The sequence below is a fragment of the Panulirus ornatus genome, chromosome 49, assembly GCF_036320965.1.
Source record: "Panulirus ornatus isolate Po-2019 chromosome 49, ASM3632096v1, whole genome shotgun sequence".
NCBI classification, from domain to species: Eukaryota; Metazoa; Arthropoda; class Malacostraca; order Decapoda; family Palinuridae; genus Panulirus; species Panulirus ornatus.
Genome location: NC_092272.1, coordinates 3,502,701 through 3,526,763, shown reverse-complemented (window position 1 = coordinate 3,526,763; position 24,063 = coordinate 3,502,701). Strand labels below are relative to the sequence as shown.

The window sequence follows — 24,063 nt, the reverse complement described above, 5'->3', positions numbered from 1 at the left end:
TTTCCCTCCTCCTCCTCCTCCTCTCCAATCCACTCCCCTCACCCACCTTTTTAGTTTGGGCAGAGTTGCGAATATAGAGAGGGGAGGGGAGGGGAAGGGAAGGGGGAGGAGGAGGAGGAGGTCTGAAAATGCGACCGTGGTGGAAAAATGACGGCAGCTCTCGACAAGAAAGTAATGAACCAGCAACGTCATTAATTACAGAAAACTGGAGACGGGAGCACTTCCACAGTGTGATGTTATGGTGGGGGGGGACTTGTCATTCTCTCTCTGTCCTCACGGTACGAGATGGGATGTACTATCGGGGTGTACTATGAGATGTACTACCTTAATGTACTATGAGATGCGCTGCCTTAATGTACTATGAGATGTGCTACCATAGTGTACTTTGAGATGTGCTACCATAGTGTACTTTGAGATGTGCTACCATAGTGTACTTTGAGATGTACTACCGTCGTGTACTTTGGGATGTGCTACGACAGTGTACTACTTTGAGATGTACTACCATAGTGTGCTTTAAGATGTGCTACCGTCGTGTACTTTGGGATGTGCTACGACAGTGTACTACTTTGAGATGTGCTACCGTCGTGTACTTTGGGATGTACTACGACAGTGTACTACTTTGAGGTGTACTACCGTCGTGTACAACAATGAGATGTGCTGTGATACTGTAGGTGTCAGGTCAAAGGTCATGCCAATGGACATCACTCTGTAGCGCTCAGGGGTCGTGCACCGTCGCGTTCAAAGATCGCACCGTCGTATTCAAGGATCGTACCATCGCACGTAAAAGATCGTACCGTCGTGCGTACGGATCGTATTGTCGCACTTAAGGAATCGTACCGCCGTGCCTAAGGATCGCACCGTCTCGTGTTTCACGATCGTACCATCGCACGTAAAAGATCGTACCGACGCGTTCGAGGGGTCGTACCGTCCGTCGCGCTCAACGGTCGTACTGCAATGCTTCACGACCCCATACCACATCCATCCTCCCACAAACAACACTTGCCCCCACCCCCCTTACCCTCACTCTCTCTCTCTCTCTCTCTCTCTCTCTCTCCACATCCCCTCGCCGCTAACGAAGCCAACGAACCACTCTCAACTCTAACCCCCCCCACATCCCCCCCCCCCCCCGCTCGTCCGACAGACACGTCACTCGCCTCCATAAAGCACTCCCGCCTGGCCTGACCTCCTGTCGGCAAAATAACAACCAATGAACGCGACGAGGGGGTTAATAAAAAAAAAAAAAGTGGGGGTGAGGGTGTCAACAAATATTCAATGTGGAACTGGGTCGCGCGTCAATTTTTCCCCTTCCCTCCCTCACTCCCTCCCCCAACCCCCCGTCGTAAAATCATCTCGCCAAAGTAACTAAATTGAGGGGCAACGCTAGTTAGGCCGTAGACACAGGCGAGTAATTAGCTCTAGTAAAAGAGGACATGGCAAATACGGCGCCCTACTGTCATTGTAATCTCCCTAAATCACCTTGTTCACCGGGACCAACCACCCTTAAGATCCACGCCGGGTGGTGATCAACGGCCACTGCTCAATCAACGACTCGCTACGTCATCAAATATTAATCATCACGCTTCCACGTCATTACATGTAATCTCAAAACTGGAGAGAACATGTGATTAATACTCGAATCACCATGATTAAAAAATAATCAAATATAATGAAGATGATCATCGTTAACTTGATTTTATTTAATTATAATCAAGTTAATCTGATGATCAATATGTAGAACATGCTTGCAAAGGGGCTCTTCTCTAACCCCGGGGCCTAGTGTCTGACCATCTACAACCCCTCTGGCGAAGATTGGACCAAGCATGCCTCCTGCACGTACTCCAGCAAAAAAAAAAAAAAAAAAATCTAAAAGAAAACGGGGTGTTGCCATCGACGACGACGAAGAAAATGGGGAGAGGGAGGGGGACGGGCGAATGTGCCCCGCATACAGCACAATATCAATTTCTCCAGTGTTGCTTCCACCACTGGGGGCGCCCCGCCCACACTAATAGCGAGCTGTGGCGTCCGCCCCGGGCCCGTTGTTAGGAGAAAGTTGTGTTTGAGGAAGTGAGAAGCCCCAAAGGGTAGCCCCGAGGTGTGTGGGGCGGGGGGGTGGTCACTAATTTTCCCAGGCCCAACTATGGACGAGTGGAAATCGACGTGTGTATAATATATATATATATATATATATATATATATATATATATATATATATATATATATATATATACATATATTCCTAAGGATCCACGGGGAAATGAAACACAAGTTCCCAAGTGCACTTTCGTGTAATAATCACATCAGGGGAGATCCTTTCCAATCATATATATATATATGTATGTATATACATGTGTATGGGGGGGGGGGGGTTGGGCCATTTCTTTCGTCTGTTTCCTTGCGCTACCTCGCAAACGCGGGAGACAGCGACAAAGTATTAAAAAAAAAAAAAAAAATATATCATTCAAATTCAGCAGTAATATTTTCTAATATACCTTGCTAATGAACGGATACACACGGGATTGGATTCACGTGGTAAATATCTTCTATATATTGTGATATTTGGATAAAGATAAATTAACGAGACATAATGATGCATGGCAGGTCATTAGAGGCTTAATCACATGCACGGATCATGGAAGTACAGGATAAACATACACGTGTGTACACGTTCCTGGGAAACAGAAGGTCATACAAAGGATAGAATATACATGCGGCAAAATGGCGCGCGCGCGCACACACACACACACACACACACGAAGCCTGTGCGCCCACCAAAAACCCAATTAGCCACGGACGCACACAACAAGAACGGACATGGACGGAAACTATATACAATGTCCGAACAAACACGCCCATGACGCCACCTTGCATACGTATGCGTCCATTTGCGGACCCGCGTCACATACGCACGCGGTATACGCGATGTACATATACAGTATGCATAACCACCGAAGTATGACAGGATATACCAAAAACGATGTATAACACAGGATATACATCATCCAAGGTGGACGACAGAGGGGGTATATACATGATGTGCAATAGGTCATACGCCATACACGATGTATAACAGGTTATATACACCATACACGATGTATCAACAGGCTATACGCCATACACGATGTATCAACAGGCTATACACCATACCACCTACATCACACAGGGATGTATATACAACACACACTGTACAGCGAAGGGGGCATGCGCCACGCACAGAGCGCAACAGAGGATAAACATACACACACCATCATCATACATGATGTATTACACACAGGATGTGTACCACACCTCCTTCAGCACGAACCCTCCCAAACACCAAGACGACCGTGAGAAGTCCTCGGCGCCCCTCCGTCCCCTTCCGCGTCAGGACTCTTTGAAATTACCCGCTGACGGTGCGCAATGTCCTTCACGACCTGCCCCCCCCCCCCCTGCAGGATCCCTCCCTCCCTCTCCTCCCACTGGCAGGAGCGCGCCCTTCTAACTCCAGCCCCCGCCTCCCTGCCCGCCCACCCCCCGTCCAAAGGCAGCTCTTCGTATCCCTGCTGGGCCCAAAAGGCCCTCCGCTCACGAGATCGCCAAAGAACGCTGACCGAACTGGACTTCGAAGTCACTCGACCGTCGTCCAGACCACACGACTCAATGCTGAGATCGCACGAACGTTTCCCGAAATAACGTTCCAAAGGACACCTGTGTGTGTGTGTGTGTGTGTGTGTGTGTGTGTGTGTGTGGTGAGATACCGCAAGAACGTTGACGGAAATGCTCTTCGGGGAGAGAGACTCTCCAAAAATGAACCTAAGGCCTCACAGAACGTTGATTTCGAAAGTGCGTTCTTACCGCACTGCACTTCGAAGTTCACTCCAACGTCCGAAGGCGCCAGTAACACGATGTCTCTATTCGAGTCGACAGTCTAGCCGCTCAGTGACGTATATGTATATATATATACATCTGGACTCCATATCTAAAGTGGATTTCAGTGACTTTGCGTCAAAAGGGCAGAAGACATACTCTATCCTGACTTGGAGTCGAGGACACTTCGAGTCTTCGAGTTTACCTGAAGTGCAGACTCGAAGTCAATTAGATTCAGAGAGTTTACTAGGAGTGTATACTAGCATAATCTAGTTTACTAAGAGTGTATCCTAGCATAATCTAGTTTACTAGGAGTGTATACAAGCAAAAAAAAACATAACATTTTCTAAAAGTCGGAGCTAAAGAATATTCAAAAAACGAAATGTAGAAAAAAAAGGTCAACTCAAAAATAAGATAGACGAGAGAGAGAGAGAGAGAGAGAGAGAGAGAGAGAGAGAGAGAGAGAGAGAGAGAGAGAGAGAGAGAGAGAGAGAGGCTGGTCTGGACATGGCATATGAGGGAGGGAGGATGACAGTACAAAGGCACAACAGTCCGTAAGGGTGAAAGGCAAGAGCTTGACCAAACGGAGGCGTGAGCCTTGAGGGTAACGACCGCATAACACGCTACATACAACACAGCCCGCGTTCTTCTGCGAATCGTCATTACGAAAGAAAACGAAGGAACGAGATTAGATACACACACACACACACACACACACACACAAGACCACGTCAGCAACCTCGGCAAACACGTCTCTAATCTCGCAAAACACAAAAGAAATAACGTGTGTGGGGGGAAAAAAAAAGAAAGAAAACGTAAGAACAAGAGCAATTTTCCATTTTTAGCGACTTTACTCCACCTTCCCCAACCCCCCACCCCCCACAGGAGCCCTGCCCCCGCCCCTCCTCCTCCCCCCAACCCACATCCTTTCCCCACCCCCTACCTTCCCTCCCCCTGCTCCCGTCCGTCTGTTGAACTATGACCTTCGTATTGTTGGGGGAGGAGCAGCGGGAGGGAAGGGGAAGGGGGCACACGCGAGGAGAAAAGGGTTTACCCTGGTGATGTTGAGCCCACCTGGTCACCCAGGGGAAGGGGGCACGTGGTGATGAAGAGCCCACCTGGTCACCCGGGGGAAGGGGGCACGCGGGGATGTTGAGCCCACCTGGTCACCCGGGGGAAGGGGGCACGCGGGGATGAAGAGCCCACCTGGTCACCCGGGGGAAGGGGGCACGTGGTGATGTTGAGCCCACCTGGTCACCGGGGGAAGGGGTACGTGGTGATGAAGAGCCCACCTGGTCACCAGGGGAAGGGGTACGTGGTGATGAAGAACCCACCTGGTCACCGGGGGAGGGGTACCTGGTGATGTTGAGCCCACCTGGTCACCGGGGGAGGGGTACCTGGTGATGTTGAGCCCACCTGGTCACCCGGGGGAGGGGTACCTGGTGATGTTGAGCCCACCTGGTCACCAGGGGAGGGGTACCTGGTGATGTTGAGCCCACCTGGTCACCAGAGGAAGGGGCTACCTGGTGATGTTGAGCCCACCTGGTTACCAGGGGAAGGGGCTATCTGGTGATGTTGAGCCCACCTGGTCACCAGTAGAAGGGGCTACCTGGTGATGAATCTCCCACATGGTCACCAGTGTGTGGGGTACCAGGTGATGAAGAGCCCACCTGGTCGCCAGGAGAAGGGGCTAGTACCTGGTGATGAAGAACCCACCTGGTCACCTTAAAAACCACCTACCAAAACAACTCGTCTCTGGCATGGTCAATCTTCACAAGTTATTTCAGGCAGGTAAGGCAGCGCTTCGCGTACTGCTCCTCTTTCCCTCCCACACCACAACTTTCCACCCCGACCCCCTCACACTCCACACACATTATAACCACCTCACACACCCTCCCCTGGCCACTACCACCCCACCACACCGCCGGATCTACCTCCCTAAATCCCCCTAATTCCAGTCAGGTCAGTGTTTCCAGCAGGACTTCCGCGGGGTCATAAAATACGAGCGGACAACAAGACCCACACACACACACACACACACACACGCACAAAATATCTTGCAAACATATATTTTTTCCCTCTTTTCGTCTCGGTACAGTCTGTCCCCGCTGATTGCATCGATACCCACGTCCATTTTCCAATTCATTACCCAATCTAATTTACCAGCAAGTCAATACCAACACTGCATCAGGCCCATTAAAAGTTTACAATTAATCCACCTCATTACCATGGTCCGAATTTTCGCATTCCGTGGGTCATTTATCGCCAGCAACGCAGCCCAGTGTTCATTAGGGCCTCCGTTTCCATTAAGCTTCCTAAGGGCTCGGGGAGTTTTCCAGATTAAGGGTGGTGGTAAGGGCGGGGACGTGCCCTAAGGCCCTGGCGACACAAAGGTGGTGTCCTCCTCCACTCTGTGATGCGGAGAGAATAACAGGAGAGCTATGGGTCCTGGAAGACGAGGGAAGAACGCCTCTGGATCACCATGACCCAGGTCTTGTTTGGGTAAGGTCCTCCGATACGGCGGGGATGTGGGGGAGGACGAAAAAGAGGAGGAAGAGGAGGAGGACGTGGGGGACGCGCCGTGGGATAGGGCGTGGGAAAGGCCCTCGGGACAGACTGACAAGCACCTCAGCATCATCGGATCAAGGGCGCGCCACTTTTCAACAGCGGTGGTGGATGGGTAGGGCCGCCCCCAGCCGACACCACCACACGCAGCAGGTCTGGAGAAAACCCATAGGGTCAGCGAGAGCCAACATAGCCAGCTAAGGTTCCTCACGCCCAATCAAGACGGATCACCTGAGCATCAGGCTGACGAACATGCAGGTCCAACATCCTCCTGATGGTGTGAATGGCTCGAGACGGTAGCTCTGAGGGGCCCCCAGGCCATAACACCACCCACAAGGGGGGAAAACGCAGGGGGAAAGGATATGTCTCAGTTGCCGAATAAGGTCGAGTACAAGGATGCGACAGGATGCGACGGAGGAGCAAAGCTATCCTCACTGCCCCAGATGTGATCGAGGATCACACATACGGCGAGGGAGGGCAAGGAAGAGGAAGAAGGGTAAACGGGACAGAGGGAGACGCGATCCAACGCGGGAATGGAAACGCTGCGACTAAACTGATATGAAGTGCTGGGACGAATGGTGATCGTCCGGCATGCATGGTCAGTGACAGCAGAGTGAACCAGGGGCGTAGGGACATGAGTGTGAGGCTAGGGTGTAGTGTGCTGGCAGGGCCGTGTTGTTCAGGGGGGGGGGATATGTGTATAGCGGTGCAGGGGTGTAGCGAGAGGTGGGTAAGTGGCAGCGAATCGTGTGTAGTTATGCAAGGGTGTCGTGCGAGGTATGTAAGGGCAGGGAGTGTCGTGCGTAATGGTACAGGGGAGTAATGTGAGGTGTGTAGGGAGGAGTGAGGCGGGTGTAGAGCAGCAGGAGGGGTGTAGCGTGAGACCCGGGTGTTGTAGCGGTGCTGGGGGGGAGTGTGGCGGCGGGGTCTGAGCCGGTTGACGACCAGCATCAGTCTCCACTATGAGTGTGTCGCACTGCCGTCCATCTCCCGTCCCATGGGATCCCAGCACGTTCCCACTCACACACACACACACACACACACACACCACACACACACCACAACCACGTCATCCATACCCACGTTCCACCACTGGCGCCCATGGTACCCCTACACCACCAACAACCACTTCTGTACCACTACCTACAGTAGCAACGCTGTGCCACTAACCCCAGTAGCGCCACTGCACCATACCACCCCCCCAAGTGCCACCACCACACCACTGTACCACAGTAGCACCACTGGACTGAGCCACATGGCTACAGCGTCGCTACACACCCTCTAGCTTACTTATACTGCGTGGGAGACGGACACCCCGTCGCACACCTTGGGGAAAAGGGGGGCTGTGTACACACCCCTCCCCCTGGGGCTCATCCCCGAGGTCCTCGGGCCCTGGGGACTGGACGAGGTTAAGCACCTTGGAAGTCACAACCCTGGGGAGACATCTGAGGGGGGAGGGGAGAGATATCCTTCTCCCTGGGGGATGAACACAGGGAGATATCTACGAGACACCCCCTCCTTCTGGGGCGATAAACCAAGGACGTCATCTCTGGGGAGGAATCTGGGGGAGAGACCATCCCTCCAGAAGACAAGTATGAGGGTATACCCCACTCTGGGGAGACATCCTGGGGGATGAACCACCCACAGGATGAGGTGGGTTCTTTAAACTTAACCCAAAACCTGAAGGACTTTGACTACTTCTCAAGAGGTGAGTAGACGCACTCACGTATCAGCAAACGCACTCGGGTACCAGCAGACACACTCACGTACCAGCAGATACACTCAAGTACCAGCAGACACACTCAAGTAACAGCAGACACGCTCAAGTATCAGCAGACACACTCAAGTAGCACCAAAGGACACAAGTTGTAACCCCCTCCCAACACACTCCAGACCCCTCATCCCTTCCACAGCAGAACTACGTCTCCCCCTCCCTTATTACCCCGCCTCCCTTCCTCAACCCAGCCAGTAGATGGTCGTAGATGGCAGTAGATTCGTAGATGACAGTAGATTCGTAACCACGACACCTGGAAACACTGTGGGGTTGGTTGGCTGTGTTATTACACCTCACACTCCACGACCACCCTCATCCTCCAACCTCCCAACCTCACACTCCACTACCACCCTACCCCATCCCACTTTTACCTTCCCCCCCGCAATGGCCCAACCCGTCCACTACAACCCCCTACAACCTACCCCCTCCCTCCCCCCTCCTCATCCAACACATAACCCTCAGGCCTCACACCTCGGAGCTATGTTTAATTTTCCCAGAGCAAAGCTTAGAAGGCATTCGGGGATGGTGTGTGTGTGTGTGTGTGTGTGTGTGTGTGTGTGTGTGTGTGTGTGTGTGTGTGTGTGAATGTACTTCAAGTCTCTTTCCACGCCGGGATCCGTGTGTACATAGATGCGCACACATGTGTGTATAGTCACTGGGCATTTAAAGCACAGTCACGGGGCAGTTCACGGCGTCGTCCGCATCCCACACACACACACACACACTCGGAACTGGCGGCTTGGCTGGCCTCTCCCACGCACCATCAGTCGAGGGAGAGAGACAGCGGAACACGGTTTGCCGACCGTCATGCTCTCTCTCTCTCTCTCTCTCTCTCTCTCTCTCTCTCTCTCTCTCTCTCTCTTAGGAACAGATAGAGTAAGCCTAGGCATGGGCAAATGGGCCTCGCCCCCACCCCATCTCTCTCTCTCTCTCTCTCTCTCTCTCTCTCTCTCTCTCTCTCTCTCTCTCTCTCTCTCTCTCTCTCACGTGGTGAGCGCTACTGAGCAAAGCCCACGTCACGAACGATCCCCAGGGAAAGCATTTCCACCCCCCCCCCCTACAACCCACCCAACTCCCCCTTAAACTTGCCCACCGACACACACACACACACACACACACACACACGTCAATTACTGGTGGGGGTGTGGGGATCGAACCCCTTGCATCTGCCACGCGGCTGCAAGCGATCCGAGGCCAATCTTGTGGCCCCTAAGTCCTGGGGGCAACACGACTCCTCTCCCACCTCTCTCTCTCTCTCTCTCTCTCTCTCTCTCTCTCTCTCTCTCTAACCCTCTCTCTCTCTTCCCCCCCACCCCAACACACACACACACACACACACACACGTGGGAATCAATGTGTACATGGAATCCTAAACGCACATGAAGCACTGTGTGTACGTTCAAGGATGTGCATCAAGTTATCATATGTACGTAATGTACTACAGTCACACTGTACACACAGGAGCGTACATGGGAAAGCCACATGTACTCAAATGTGCTGCAACCGTACATGCGTACACAGGATCCTGGTGCTGACGACGCGACGCGAAGACGTCAACAACAAAAAAAAAAGCAGAACAAAAAAACAAAAACAAATGAGAAGCGACAAAAGGGAAAAAGGGAATAACTCGTGGCGTCTGTTGATCACACACAGGGAGGAGGAGGAAGAGGGCCAGGCCACCATGTACTACACATTAAGATGCGAAAATGATAAAAGCGCGCGCGGAGAACAAGAGACAACGATGAGTAATCGAGGAAGAGAGAGAGAGAGAGAGAGAGAGAGAGAGAGAGAGAGAGAGAGAGAGAGAGAGAGAGAGAGAGAGAGTAATAACATTAATTGATCTACAGCTAATAAAGCACACTATAAACAGAGGAGAAAGACACAGAAGGCAATTAAACCACGAACAGAAGCGATTGGGAAGGGAGAGGGGGGGGGGGAGAAGACTGTGAGAGAGAGAGAGAGAGAGAGAGAGAGAGAGAGAGAGAGAGAGAGAGAGAGAGAGAGAGAGAGAGAGAGAGTTCGACACCAAGGGAAGGTGTTTGCAGATCCACGTACATACAAACCCCCCCCCCCCGTGCTTTAACGCGCCTTTGTTAAGCACAGCTCTCTCTCTCTCTCTCTCTCTCTCTCTCTCTCTCTCTCTCTCTCTCTCTCTCTCTCTCTCTCTCTCTCCTTCCCTTAAGTTTCCACCTTATAACACCCCCTCATTCCCCTTCTCCTAAGCGTCAAAACCTTTTCCCTCCTCTTTTCCTCCTCCTCCTCCTCCTCTTCTCTCCCCCCACCCCCTCTTCAGACTCTCTCCCAACCCCCTCCCCAACCTTCTCCCCTCACCCCTCCTCAACCTTCTCCCCTCACCACCCCTCCCAACCTTCTCCCCTCACCCCTCCTCACATAACCCTGGGGCTGGCGTTGGGGGTGGAGGCTAGTAACGTGCCCCTTAGTTTGTTTACATTCTTCGTCTGGAGCCCGTGTGGGTATACGGCGGGGGGGGGGGGGGGGGGGGGATACGGTGGGGTGTGTGTGTGTAGGTATACCTTAGGGTGAGTGTGTGGGTGTATACGGTGGGGTGAGTGTGTGGGTGTATACTGTGGGGGTGAGTGTGGGTATAATGCGGTGGGGGGGTGAGTGTGGGGATGTATATAGCTCGGAAACTGCGCAACTTTCCGTATATACACATATATATATATATATATATATATATATATATATATATATATATATATATATATATATATATATATATATATTACACCAAAACACAGGCATCTTACTTGATTATTATTATCATCATTATTATTATCATTATCATCATTATCATTATTATCATTATCATTTTCATTATCATTATCATTATCATCATTATCTCTCCAGCTTTTTGTGCCACGAGGACACAGCGTCGTTGTTGTAAATTGTAAAAAAAATTGTAAAATATATCATAACTGGAGGTAAATCATACATATCTCTTATGAGCCACACTGCTGTAAATCGCTGTATTACGCCTCGGAACTGTATCCTTGTAAAATATACAATGCTGCACGTAAATACAACATGTAAACACCCAAGTTCCGATTTTTATTTACAACCCAAGAGTTGTAAGAAACCACCTGACCTTACACGACGTTGCAAGCAGCTGTAAACAGCTGTAAACAATGGTGGGTTTACGGGAGGCTAGCCACACCCTCATTACCTTCCCCAGGGCCTTAAACAAGTGTAATTTACACAATCCCGTGTTAGTAAACGGTTTGGGGCCAGGTGTAAACGCCCAGTGGCGCAAGGTGGGCCAGCAGTTCAAATATTTGCACCACGGAACGTAACACTTTCTAAGGAAAGTCCTACACCTTAGATGCTCAGTGCACCGGGTGTACGGGGGTGGTGGGTGTACGGGGGTGGTGGATGTACGGGTGTAGTGGGTGTACGGGTGGTAGATGTACGGGGGTGGTGGGTGTGCGGGTGTACGGGGAACAGCATGTTGCGCGTCGAAAATAGTAAAACAAGATTTGAAGAGGAGGAGGAGGAGGAGACGTAGAAGAAGGAGAAGAAGAAGAAGAAGAAGAAGAAGAACAAGAACAAGAACAAGAAGAAGCCCTTCCGTACGTCCCGGTTCTTCCACTCTGTTCACCATCTGTTCACCAACGATCACCACCTGTTCATCTTGTTCGTATGTTCATCCCTTTCTTCAGCCCCCTGTTCACCCAATTCGTTTCGCCATCTGTTCGCTCCTGCGTCCCGTTTCTGTTCGTTCCTTTCGTTCCACGTCCGTTCATCCCTTTGTTCAGCGTCTGTTCCTCCCTCTGTTCACCGCATGAAAACCAAGGATACAGCAGGGTTACCCTCGCCTGCAAATAAAAGTCCTGTGTCGCTTCCAATTCTCCCTGGCAATGATGACGTGCAAAGAGGGGGAGAAGAGGTAGGAGGAGGAGGAGGGGGTCGACTCTGAACACAGGGAACGGCTAGTTGTGGCTTCTGGAACTGGTTGTTAAGGGTCGTTAAAGGGGGGTGTGTGTGGGGGGGCAGTCGTCTAACAGGTGGTTACAGAGAAGAACTCCTGTTCAACAGCAGTAATGACCAGGTGGAGTGTGTTATCTGTGCCTGCAACAAGAGGGAGGAAGGGACGGAGGGAGGTTGGGGGCTGTTCTACGATGGCTGTTCCAGCTTGGTCTTCGAGTCTGCAACAAGGGGGGGGGTGTCGTTTGTTCTCACTGGCAGTTAAGGCTGTGGTTCCGGGTGGGTGGGGGGGGGGGGTTAATCACGGCGACAACAGCCATTCCACTCAAAAGGGGTCGAGCGTCGCGCCGTCCGAAGGGTAAAGACGTCGCACTCCAAGGGGTTAAATCGTCGCACTCAAGGGGTTAAATCGTCGTACTCAAGGGGTTAAATCGTCGCGCTCCAAGGGGTTAAATCGTCGCACTCAAGGGGTTAAGTCGTCGTACTCCAAGGGTTAAGTCGTCGCACTCAAGGGGTTAAATCGTTGTACTCAAAGGGCTGAACCACCGAACTGAAATGGGTCAAAATGTAGTGTTAAATTGTCCTTATTAAAGGGTTAAGTCGTCGTATTCAAGGGGTTAATTCGTCGTGCCCAAGGAGTTAATTCGTCGTGTTCAAAGGGTTGAACAATCGTAATGAAAAGGGTCAAACTGTAGAGTAAAATTGCCCTTATCTTGAACCATCGTGCTGAAAAAGGGTCAAACTGTAGTGTTAAATTGCCCTTATTAAGGGGTTAAGTCGTCACACCCATCAAAAGGGTTAAATCGTCGTACTCAAGGGGTTAAATCGTCGTACTCAAAGGGTTAAGTCGTCGCACTCAAGGGGTTAAATTACCATATTGAAGGTGTTAAAAGGAGATGAGGTCCGGAAACCTTTGCGTATTCCCATCTAACTTGGAAAAGCTGCGGATTTTTCCAGACCCCACTTCACCTCACGCCAAAGGGTTTTCGGTCCGACGTTTTTATATAACCAGGAGGTATGGATCCCAGGCCAGGTCAAACACCGATCTCGTAAAGCAAACACATTTTCGATTCGTTGAAGATTTACGAGTACCCACGTTCGAACCTCGCTTTCGGCAGGCCCTACCGACCTGCTTTTACTCCCTTATCGCCGTCTATGAAAGACCTCCAGCTGGTCTCTGGCGGAAAACCTGGTCATAGACCATCAGGTCTTGTGTTATCTGTCCTTCCCATATACTGTCCCTCCAGCAGATAACCTGGTCATAGACCATCAGGTCTTGTGTTATCTGGCACTCCCATGTACTGTCCCTCCAGCAGATAACCTGGTCATACACCATCAGGTCTTGTGTTATCTGTCCTTCCCATGTACTGTCCTCCAGCAGATAACCTGGTCATAGACCATCAGGTCTTGTGTTATCTGTCCTTCCCATGTACTGTCCTCCAGCAGATAACCTGGTCATAGACCATCAGGTCTTGTGTTATTTGGCACTCCCATGTCGTCTACACTCCCTATTAAAAGTCGTGCGAGTTTACGACCACGAAGTTCCTCCCCTCCTCCCCCACAGGTCGTGACTCAGAGAAAACCCGTTCTCTCCCCCTTCCCCTTTCATCCCACCTATGACGTCACGACGCCAGGTTCCGGTGCATAACAATTTACCCCGGGCGTCATTACCGGGGGTTCTGGGATGTTTACCGGTACACTCCGTTAATCACATTCCTTCCTCCTCCTCCTTCACCTCCACCCACCGTTGTATACACTCCCAGGTACACACACACATCTCGTCGTGTATACACCACTTGCCACCGACCCACATAATAACCCTTGACCCACGACCTTGAACAACAGGGGGGGAATACAAACGGGGTTTACCCCTTTCCTAGAAGGGGGGGGGGTTCTTTTAGACCCGTTCCGTCCCTTTACCCCTTTACCTAGCCAAGGAGATCAGTGTGACCCATATGTACGCATCCCCAAAGGGGGTAAATCAAGGGGAATGGAGAGGTGTACATAGGGGGTAAATTGCAGGAGGAGCCATTTGAAGACATGGTTTTACAGAGCCGAAATGGGGTAAGAACAGCACTTAAATACCGATCCTTCTAAGGGGGGTGTCTACCCAAAGGGTAAGAAACCTAATGATAAAAAAAGGGGTTTCAAGGATGGAATCTGCTTAGATAAATGGGTATAAAGGGGAGAGATAAGGTTGGGTAAGGAGGGCATGAAGGTAAGGTGGTGGCAGGTCACACCGGAGGCAGGAGTGGGTAATGAGGACAGAGCACCTAATCTGAGGCCAATGGCGTGTGAAGGAGCGAGGCGAAAGAAACCTGTCATCGCCTCCTTCTGGAAACTCATATCAGCCAACGACGCTAGTGTAAGTGTGTGTGTGTGTCTAGCAGGGTGCGTGGTGGTGGTGGAGGAGGAGAAGAGGAGTGCGGTTGAAGTGCGTGTTGGCGAGGACCTGTGTCCGAACATCTGGGCTATCCTCTCCCTCCAACCCCCTCTCTCATATCAACCACCATCGTTCTCCAACACAACACACACACACACACACACACACACACACCCCACCCTCACCAACCAACCTCCCCCACACCTCTCCTCTCCTCTCCCCCAATCGACCATCGAGGCCACAGACGACCTTCTAAGGCCCCGTCAGAGGTCACAGGTCACGACCCTATTCCCAAGACCTCTCCCTTTCCTGGGCAACCGAACAATTTGTAAGTTCGCGCGGGGCCTTGTTTTGACATCACGTTTCGCTGTTCTTGTTGTTCTATGCATCTCATTATGCCGGCATTTAACCCCCCCCCCCCCGAACCCCGACCCTCGGGCACGACACTAACGACCCCTCAGCTCGGCACGACGACACGAGGGTCACGACCCCCTGAACATGGCTGTCCTGCCCTCTGACCCTGAGTCTTGGGAGGGTCAAACGCCAGGGCCATCGTACCCAATGGTCGTGCCGTCGTGCTCAAGGGTCGTACCGTCCTGACCAAGGGTCGTGCCGTCGTGCTCAAGGGTCGTACCGTCGTCCTACCAAGGGTCGTGACGGCGTGCTCAAGGGTCGTAACGTCTTATCCAAGGGTCGTACCGTCCTATCCAAGGACGCCTATTATTAAGAAACCATCAACCAATATCTCTGCCTTCCGTCTACCAATGCACCCACCTACCTACTACCCCGTCTACCTTGCACACCCATCTACCCACGTACATGCCCATCTACCCATCTATCTAGCCTGTCTACTCTCCGCCGCCTCCGACGACCTTAAAATCATCGCTCCAACTCACCTGGAAAAGTGACGCTCTTCGGCGCGTGGTCGCTGATGAAGGAGGCGGTGGTGAGGGCCGCTGCGCGGGGCGCCTCCAACGGCAGGAGGAAGGCCACCAGCGCCAGCACCCTCACCAGGGGCCTCGGCACCAGCTGCAGGAGGAGGTGGGGCGGCGTTCCCTGACCCCGGAACACCAGGGAGCCTCCAAGGAACATCACCATCTGTGGACCATTGTCTGCAAAAGGGAACGACGGAATGGGATAAGGGTCAGTACAGCGGTATCCCTGAGGGATATGGCTACTTAGATACACAGACCACACAGAGACCCCCCCTCTCCCCTGAGGTCCGAGGGAGGTACTCTCTCTCTCTCTCTCTCTCTCTCTCTCTCTCTCTAAGACAGACACGCACACACAAGAGGACATGGTTAATGCACAACACCAAAACAAAAGAAGTTCAAGAAGTTGTTTAACAGAAGAGGAAGTTCAAGAGTGCAAAACTCCCTTCCCCTCACGGTAGAAATAGCTACACACACACACACACACACACACGCATGACATCACATACACACACATATAAGAATACATGCATATACATTTATATATACAAACATACTAGCATATACTATGTCGATGAATTGTACACACTGCATGTTCCACACCCGCCTCCACATACCCATAGATAAATGTTCTCTATTCATATTATCACCGAAATGCTTCGTCTATGTATATCTAAAGAATAGATATCTTTATCTACAACTCCTTTCCTAATGATAAGGGAGGATAATAAGCACAGCAACATCACAGGGAACTACACTGAGGGAATTGAAATACAGTCCAATCCTCTTTGATGTCCTTTTCTTCCACTGCTTTTGAAATGGAACTGGAAACCTTTTCAGTAGTGTTAAGGCCACACAACCTGGCTTAGATTACAGAGGGGGGGTGGGTGTGTGACACGCGTGTGTGTGTGTGTGTGTGTGTGTGTGTGTGTGTGTGTGTGTGTGTGTGTGTGTGTGTGTCTTACGCTGGTAACACATTATCACACTCGGGTTTCAGTCGAGAGGAGACTTCAAAATGAGAACGACACATTTAAAAAAAAAAAAAAAATAAAGGACCATTATCCCACTTGGAATAATTACTCTAAAGCTATTAAAAAACACTGTTAATTACAGGAGAATAATAAGTACCCATTTTCGTGTCATAACAGAACAAGAAAAAAAAAAGGCAGTTTTAATCATACTACAGTATCTCTCGTCAATCTAAATGACCAGAACAGCATTCGACGTTTTTTTTAACGAAAATAACATGCGACAGTTTAAACAGTGTAGGTTTATAATACATACAAATACTAGGCATTTAAAGTCCACGATGCATCAGTTTGAACAGCCTTTAAACATTCGTCCGTTTAAACTGGGTAAGAAACTGGCATTCTGATACATTTATAAATTTCGACAGTATGACCTGGGCAGTTTAAATGTGAGAACCATTCAGCTGTGTCAATAAATGAACAAAAAAAAAGGCCAGATAAACCAGCAGTTTGATCATTCAGCCTATTTAAACCCTACTAGAAAACAATCAATGGGCAGTTTTAATATTGGATCACCCCCAGGGCAGTTTCGAGTACCGTGCTCAAGGGTTTAAATACAAGAGTGTGAGGTGGCTCAGAAGACCTTCATACGTGAGGAGGAGGTGGGGGGGACGAGAGAGAGCACCCTCATAAGACCATGTGGTCTTCACGGCTCTAGTGGGCTTGGGGGGGGGGGGGGGCAAACACAAACAACCCGATGGATCACGGACCATCTTGGCCTGAAGGCTAAGAGAGGGAGAGAGTGGGGGGGGTCAGAGACAAGCCCCTGTAGCTAAAGGTTTTATCACTACCACCACATCGCCACAGCTACCACAGCTTCTACCACACTACCACTACATCGACGACCACACTACCATCCCATCTACTACCACCACATCTACATCTACCACGACACTACCACGAATATTACTACCACACTACCTCTACTTCTACCACTACTACTACCGAACCACCACCACCACAACCGAAAATGTAACCGCTTACAGCCACCACTAACCACAGCCACCACATCTCCCAGCGCACCACCACCACCTCCTCCTACCACCGCACCACAGTGCCCCCAGCCAAGGCTGTACGATACTGTTCTACGACGCCATTAAAACCTCATACGTCTCGTACCCCATTTTCCCCCCATGGGCGTCAGAAGGCGAAGCAATTCTTTGATGGAGAAGACGGTAATTTGCATAAAGGAGCAGCATCCTCCACCATCATCCCCCCCACACAACCCCTTCCCCTCCCCCCATCCAATCATCCCACCTTCTCTTATCTGTTTCACACGAAACTCCCAAATGCACTACATTACAGCTGTATCTCAATCGCTGGGTGGGCGTCCACGGTGTTGCAGATACAGCAAATACAGGAACAATAGCCCTTGGATACAGCGAATACAGGAATACTAGCCCTTGGATACAGCGAATACAGGAATACTAGCCCTTGGATACAGCGAATACAGTAATACTAGCCCTTGGATACAGCGAATACAGTAATACTAGCCCTTGGATACAGCGAATACAGTAATACTAGCCCTTGGATACAGCAGATACATAAATACTCGCCCTTGGATACAGCAAATACATGAATACCAGCCCAAGATACAGCAAATACATAAACACGAACCATTATGTACACGTAAATACACATTATCTATCTTGTAACACCGAAAAAAAAGTTAAGATGTGAAATTTTAACGAAAATCCATTACATATGCAAAACATCACCCCCACCCCACCCCCTCACCCCTTCTTACAGGAGGGGACTAATCACTATAATCTAATTATAGACCCAATTAATCCCGCCATATAATTTGCACCTCCAGTCACCCCTGACGCACGCCTTCTTCTCGAGTGGTGCTGGAAATTGGGGAAATGTTATTAGATTAAACGTGGGTTGGGGGTGATGGGGTGATGGGGGTGATGGGGTGATGGGGGTGATAGAACGTCTGGCGTCATCTAAATCGCCAAGGTTCTTCCCTCGTGTGTGTGTGTGTGTGTGTGTGTGTGTGTGTGTGTGTGTGTGTGTGTGTGTGTGTGTGTGTTTTCATACGCATTCGCCATTTCCCGCGTTAGCGGGGTAGCGCGAAGAACAGAGGACTGAGCACTAGAGGGAATATCCTCACTTGGCGGGGGAAGGTGCCTCCCTTCCCCCCCCCCCGCACCCACCTCATCAATCTCCTCCTCCTCCTCCTCCTCCTCCCGCTTCATAAGGGCCCACTTACCACAGCCCCTTCAAACCCTAACTGACGCCTTCCAATGTCTCCCACTTCCTCTCTCTCTCTCTCTCTCTCTCTCTCTCTCTCTCTCTCTCTCTCTCTCTCTCTCTCTCTCTCTCTCTCTCCCACCCATTTTTGTAAAACACCCCTCATGCTAACAGGTGCCCCTTCCACACCCCTCATAACCTCCCCCTCTCCCTCATATTTCCCCTCCCCCCTACCCCCTATCTAACTCACACCCCACACACACACACACCCTTTATCCCTCACCCTCACTCACTCTCTCTCTCTTCCAAACTCCACACCCTTTGTCTCCAACATTCTCTCTCTCTCTCTCTCTCTCTCTCTCTCTCTCTCTCTCTCTCTCTCTCTCTCTCTCTCTCATCTAATTACCCACACAGGAAAACCCCTAAAACCCGAAACCAAACTACAAACGCTGAAAACCATGATGAAAAAAAAGGGGGTGGGGGAGGGGCCCACACATCACTTTCTCAATATACAGAGAAACATTGACACGCCACACCTGACCACGTAACATGGTCAACAACGAAGACATGTTAAGATATCACGAAACTAACACGCTAACACCGACAGGAGGTTTGGAACATGCTACCCCCCTGCCCCGCGCCACACGCAAGGTTAACACTAGCCAACCAACTCCAAAGACAGGGTGTCCCCCCGACTCTGTAATTTGCATTGTAAATAATTTCAATAAATAGAGAGAGAGAGAGAGAGAGAGAGAGAGAGAGAGAGAGAGAGAGAGAGAGAGAGAGAGAGAGAGTTTTCTCATTATTATTATTATTATCCAGAGGTGCAAAAGGGGAGGAGCAAGACGGACGAAAAAGGGAGGAGGAGGAGGAAGACGGACGAAATGGGGAGGAATAGGAGGAGGAAAACAGACGAAACAGGGAGGAAAAGGAAGACAGACGAATTGGGGATGAGGAGGAGGAAGACGGACGAAATGGGGAGGAGGAGGAGGAGGAAGACAGACGAAAAAGGGGGGCGAAGACGGACGAAAAAGGGAGGAGGAGGAAGACGGACGAATTGGGGAGGAGGAGGAGGAGGAGGCAGACCATCGCAGCCTTGTGCAGTCTTCCTCGTCCACATACTCCTTTCCCACCTCCTCTGAATCAATCAAGGGAGCCATCCACACAAGGCTATTCCCGGCCTGGTAATCAAACTGGCAATTAGTACTATGACGAGAGTAATTATATGCCTTACGGCCGCCACCAACAAAAGTATTTATCCTCTCAGGTTTCAAGAGTCTTAGCCAATGTTTTTCTTCCCTAAGTCCATTCTTAAAGGATCGGCTCCGGAAAAAGTATAGACGAAAAGGTTTCGAAAACCTTCTACGAAAGCTTGGTAGGATTCGGACCCCCAGCTGTTAGAGGGTAGAAGACCTCACAAACCATCGTAAGGTATATGTAAGGTAAGGGCCCCAGACCCAGCTGTGGGAGGGTAGAAGACCTCCCAAACCATTGTAATGTGTATGTAAGGTAAGGTAAGGGCCCCAGACCCAGCTGAGGGAGGGTAGAAGACCTCCCAAACCATCGTAATGTATATGTAAGGTAAGGGCCCAAGATCCAGCTGTGGGAGGGTAGAAGACCTCCCAAACCATCGTAAGGTATACGTGAGGTGCCAGACCCAAGCTCTGGGAGGGTAGAAGACCTCCCAAACCATCGTAAGGTATACGTGAGGTGCCAGACCCAAGCTGTGGGAGGGTAGAAGACCTCCCAAACCACTGTATCACACATTATAGAAAGTGCTGCACCGTATCCCTGTCGGTCTAAATGAAAATGACAATGACATGCTAATAATATATCCGTCCAGACCAAAAAAAAAAAAATATAATCATCACAAAAACCACTACAGCACTAAGTGCACAATTACGTCGAATGATCAACGAGCGAGTGTTGATTACACATTAATCAACACCGCCAATTCAAGTTGTTAGTGTTGTTTAAAAAGCCAAGTTGAAATAACCCGCAGCTCATTAGCCCTCAAAAGTACCCTGCTTAGATCTCCGGTACTTTACAAGCGTATGTGAATACACACGCGTACCCTGAATGAGAGATAGCAAAACACACACACACACACACACACACACACACACACACACACACACACACAACACCATTCATTCACACAACATGATGATAACAATTAGTTCATTCATGAAAAAAAAGAGCTGTGTGTTGCCCCTGGCCACCAGCAGAACCTCCCTCCCTCCCTCTCCTCCTCCTCCTCTCCTCCTCCTCCAAACATTATCTTGAAGCACAACGGACTTAATCCTTCTCCTTCCCCCAAATAGAACGAATCGTGACCTCACTATCGCACTGTTACACCATCACACACACACACACACACACACACACACACACACACACGTACGTATATCTGGCTCCCGCAGTTAACTTTTCCACGAATGTGATGTTTATGAAAGCGGGCCTGCCACTGTCCAGCAACGTATGCAAATTAGCGAGGCAAGCAGCGATGATGACGCGTCTTAATGAGATGGTAAATGCTATTAAGGGTTGCGTAAAGTGTATGTGTTAAAGAGTCCGCCAGCTGTCGTGCTCATGGGTCGCACCGCCGTGCTCAAGGGTAGTACCGTCGTGCTCAAGGGCCGTGCCCTCGTGCTCAAGGGTCGTACCGCCGTGCTCAAGGATCGCACCGCCGTGCTCAAGGGCCGTACCACCGTGCTCAAGGGTAGTACCGTCGTGCTCAAGGGCCGTGCCCTCGTGCTCAAGGGTAGTACCGTCGTGCTCAAGGGCCGTACCCTCGTGCTCAAGGGTCGCGTAATATCCCACCGCCACCCACCAACTCCACCATTCGACCCATCCACCCAAGGATCATCATCAGAATATATATATATATATATATATATATATATATATATATATATATATATATATATATATATATATATATATATAATTCAACCATAATCCCGGTGTTCAACCGCACCCCCTTCTTCCTCGGCCAACAAGCCTGGGAATACGCGAACACGTCTAATTTCTGGAAGGTCACCAGAGGTCACCTCACAATTTCCGACGACCACCATTGGCCAGGGGGCGAGGGGAAGGAGGAGGAGGGTGGATTTCGTGTGTGTGTGTGTGTGTGTGTGTGTGTGTGTGTGTCCCCCTCACCCTCACCCCCGGAGACAATGAGGTCTTCCTAAAGACGGGTCTTCGCTCACCCTCGAATCGAGTGCTTTTTGGCAGGGCGAATCTAACTCCCTGGGAGAAGGCAGCCGGAACCCACCCCACCTCCATGAATGAGGTTAGCTCCCCTTCGCAAAAGGCTTGGGGTAAGGTTATAGCTCCCAGGGGCGATAAACTCACCACTCACCCCCCTTACTTCGAAACAGCCACCTCCCACCACCCACTCTGGGGCGTTTAACTCGCTCGCCTCAACACCCGACCCACACCGGGGCGCTAAAGTCACTCCCCAAGCTCCCTTCCCATCCTGGGGCGCTTAACTCACCCTCCCCACCTCCCTCACCGTTCTCCTCATGTCTCCCCCATCATCATTTCTCCTTTTTCCCCTTCCATCTCACCCCGAGGCATCGTCATACACACTGGCATATACTCCCCCAAACATCCCCTACTGCCTTCTCTACTCCTTCCTCCCCGCCCCATATCATCTCCTCCCCTGCCCCTCGCCTACATCACCCCGAGCCCAGCCACCGTCCCGGACACAGCTGGTCCCATAAACCCCCAACTGAGGGGAACCCTAGCGCCATTCTTGCGCTTGAAAAGGCGAGCTGGGAGTGAACGAGGGCGAGGGGGGGACGGGGAGTAGCTGGCCGCTGGGGTGGGGAGTGGGGAGCGTGAGAACCCGGCACCAGATGGGTCAATCAGCCCCTCCCGGTACGTGGGAGACTCGCCCTCACGGCGCCCGGCAGTGATTTCTGTCAAGATTAGATTACAAGAAAAGGACGGTGGGACTCCCCAGCTGGGGGGGGGGGGGGGGGCGCCTACAGGACCTTGCGTAAGTACGCACACACGAGACGAAGGGGGTCGGGGTGGGGGGTTTACGCGGGAGGGGGGGGGCTTTACGCGGGAGGGGGGTAAAACTCCCCCTCCCCTTACCTTCCATACAGCACAAATAGGTATCCACACACACACACACACACACACACACAGCGAGCTGTTACGCAGCCTGGACGCCCGTCACCGTGACGGTATGTGACGCGAGGCAAAAGGTGTTGGCAATATTACATTGATGCGGTGGGTCGCCTCCCTCACTGCTGTGGCCAGCAAACACACACCCCCCCTTGCCACACAGACCAACGCCCTACACCCGCTCTATCACACACACACACACACACACACACACACACACACACACACACACACACACACACACTGGAGCTGCGAACCATAAATAATAAATTACAATAATAAAAAAAATAGTCGTAATAATAATAATGATGTAAATGCAGACAAAATCTAAAAAAAAAAAATATTCAAACAAAATATTCTCCAGCCCAAAAACATGCACAAACCATTTTCTTTACCAAACCCCTCAACCCGTTTTCCTTACACCAAACACCCCCACTCCCCAATCAACAGTCCTCACCAACCCCAACATTCTCCCCACTCCCTCCCCACCACCACGGGATCATAAATGAACTTCTTTTCTTTCTTTCATACTATCTGCCACTTCCCGCGATAGCGAGGTAGCGTTAAGAACAGAGGACTGGGTCTTTGAGGGAATATCCTCACCTGGCCCTCTTCTCTGTTCCTTCTTTTGGGAGAAAAAAAAAAAAAAAAAAAAAACGAGAGGGGAGGATTTCCAGCCCCCCGCTCCCTTCCCTTTTAGTCGCCTTCTACGACACGCAGGGAATACGTGGTAAATATACTATTTTCTATAAATAATAAATTGGGTTTCTAAACCTTGAGGCGGATCCAAGTCCCTAATAAAAAACCGAATACCTTCTCTAACGAATACATCTACTCGTACAAATATTAGCCCGTAAACATACTTGGCATAAGGGACAATATTGCACTCGGTATCCTAATACATAAGGCCCTGTTTACAGTAGGAGATTATGTATTTAACGACCTTTATATCTGTTTACCCCTCTGGTTTAAATGCAACAAAAACAAGCGTTAATTTAAACGACTTCTGACACCCGTTAATACAGCTGATGATACACATACACCCTACTGTATTTTTAACTGCAGCAATGTATTGCGGGTACCCTTCTAAGCCTCTAAATCCATTTAAAACTACATACGTTCGTATGGTCATTTTTTTTAAATGATGATATGAAAACCTGGCAAAATACTATCTCTCATCCAACTCTCTTTTCTTTTTTTTCACTGAGAGGGATGCATTCATAAATACGATACAGCATACAATACTGTATAATAAAT

At 50.4% G+C, this 24,063-nt stretch overlaps 1 protein-coding gene across 7 annotated transcripts in view; it reads right to left on the bottom strand.

The window, feature by feature from the left end:
* Positions 1-24,063, bottom strand: part of LOC139764324 (semaphorin-1A-like) — a 466,398-nt gene that overhangs the window by 393,778 nt on the left and 48,557 nt on the right. For all 7 annotated transcript variants that reach the window (XM_071690825.1, XM_071690829.1, XM_071690828.1 and 4 more), the window contains exon 2: positions 15,407-15,622. In XM_071690825.1, coding sequence (XP_071546926.1) covers positions 15,407-15,608 — 202 coding nt within the window. In that variant the 5' untranslated portion in view covers positions 15,609-15,622. The remainder of the gene's footprint in view (positions 1-15,406; positions 15,623-24,063) is intronic.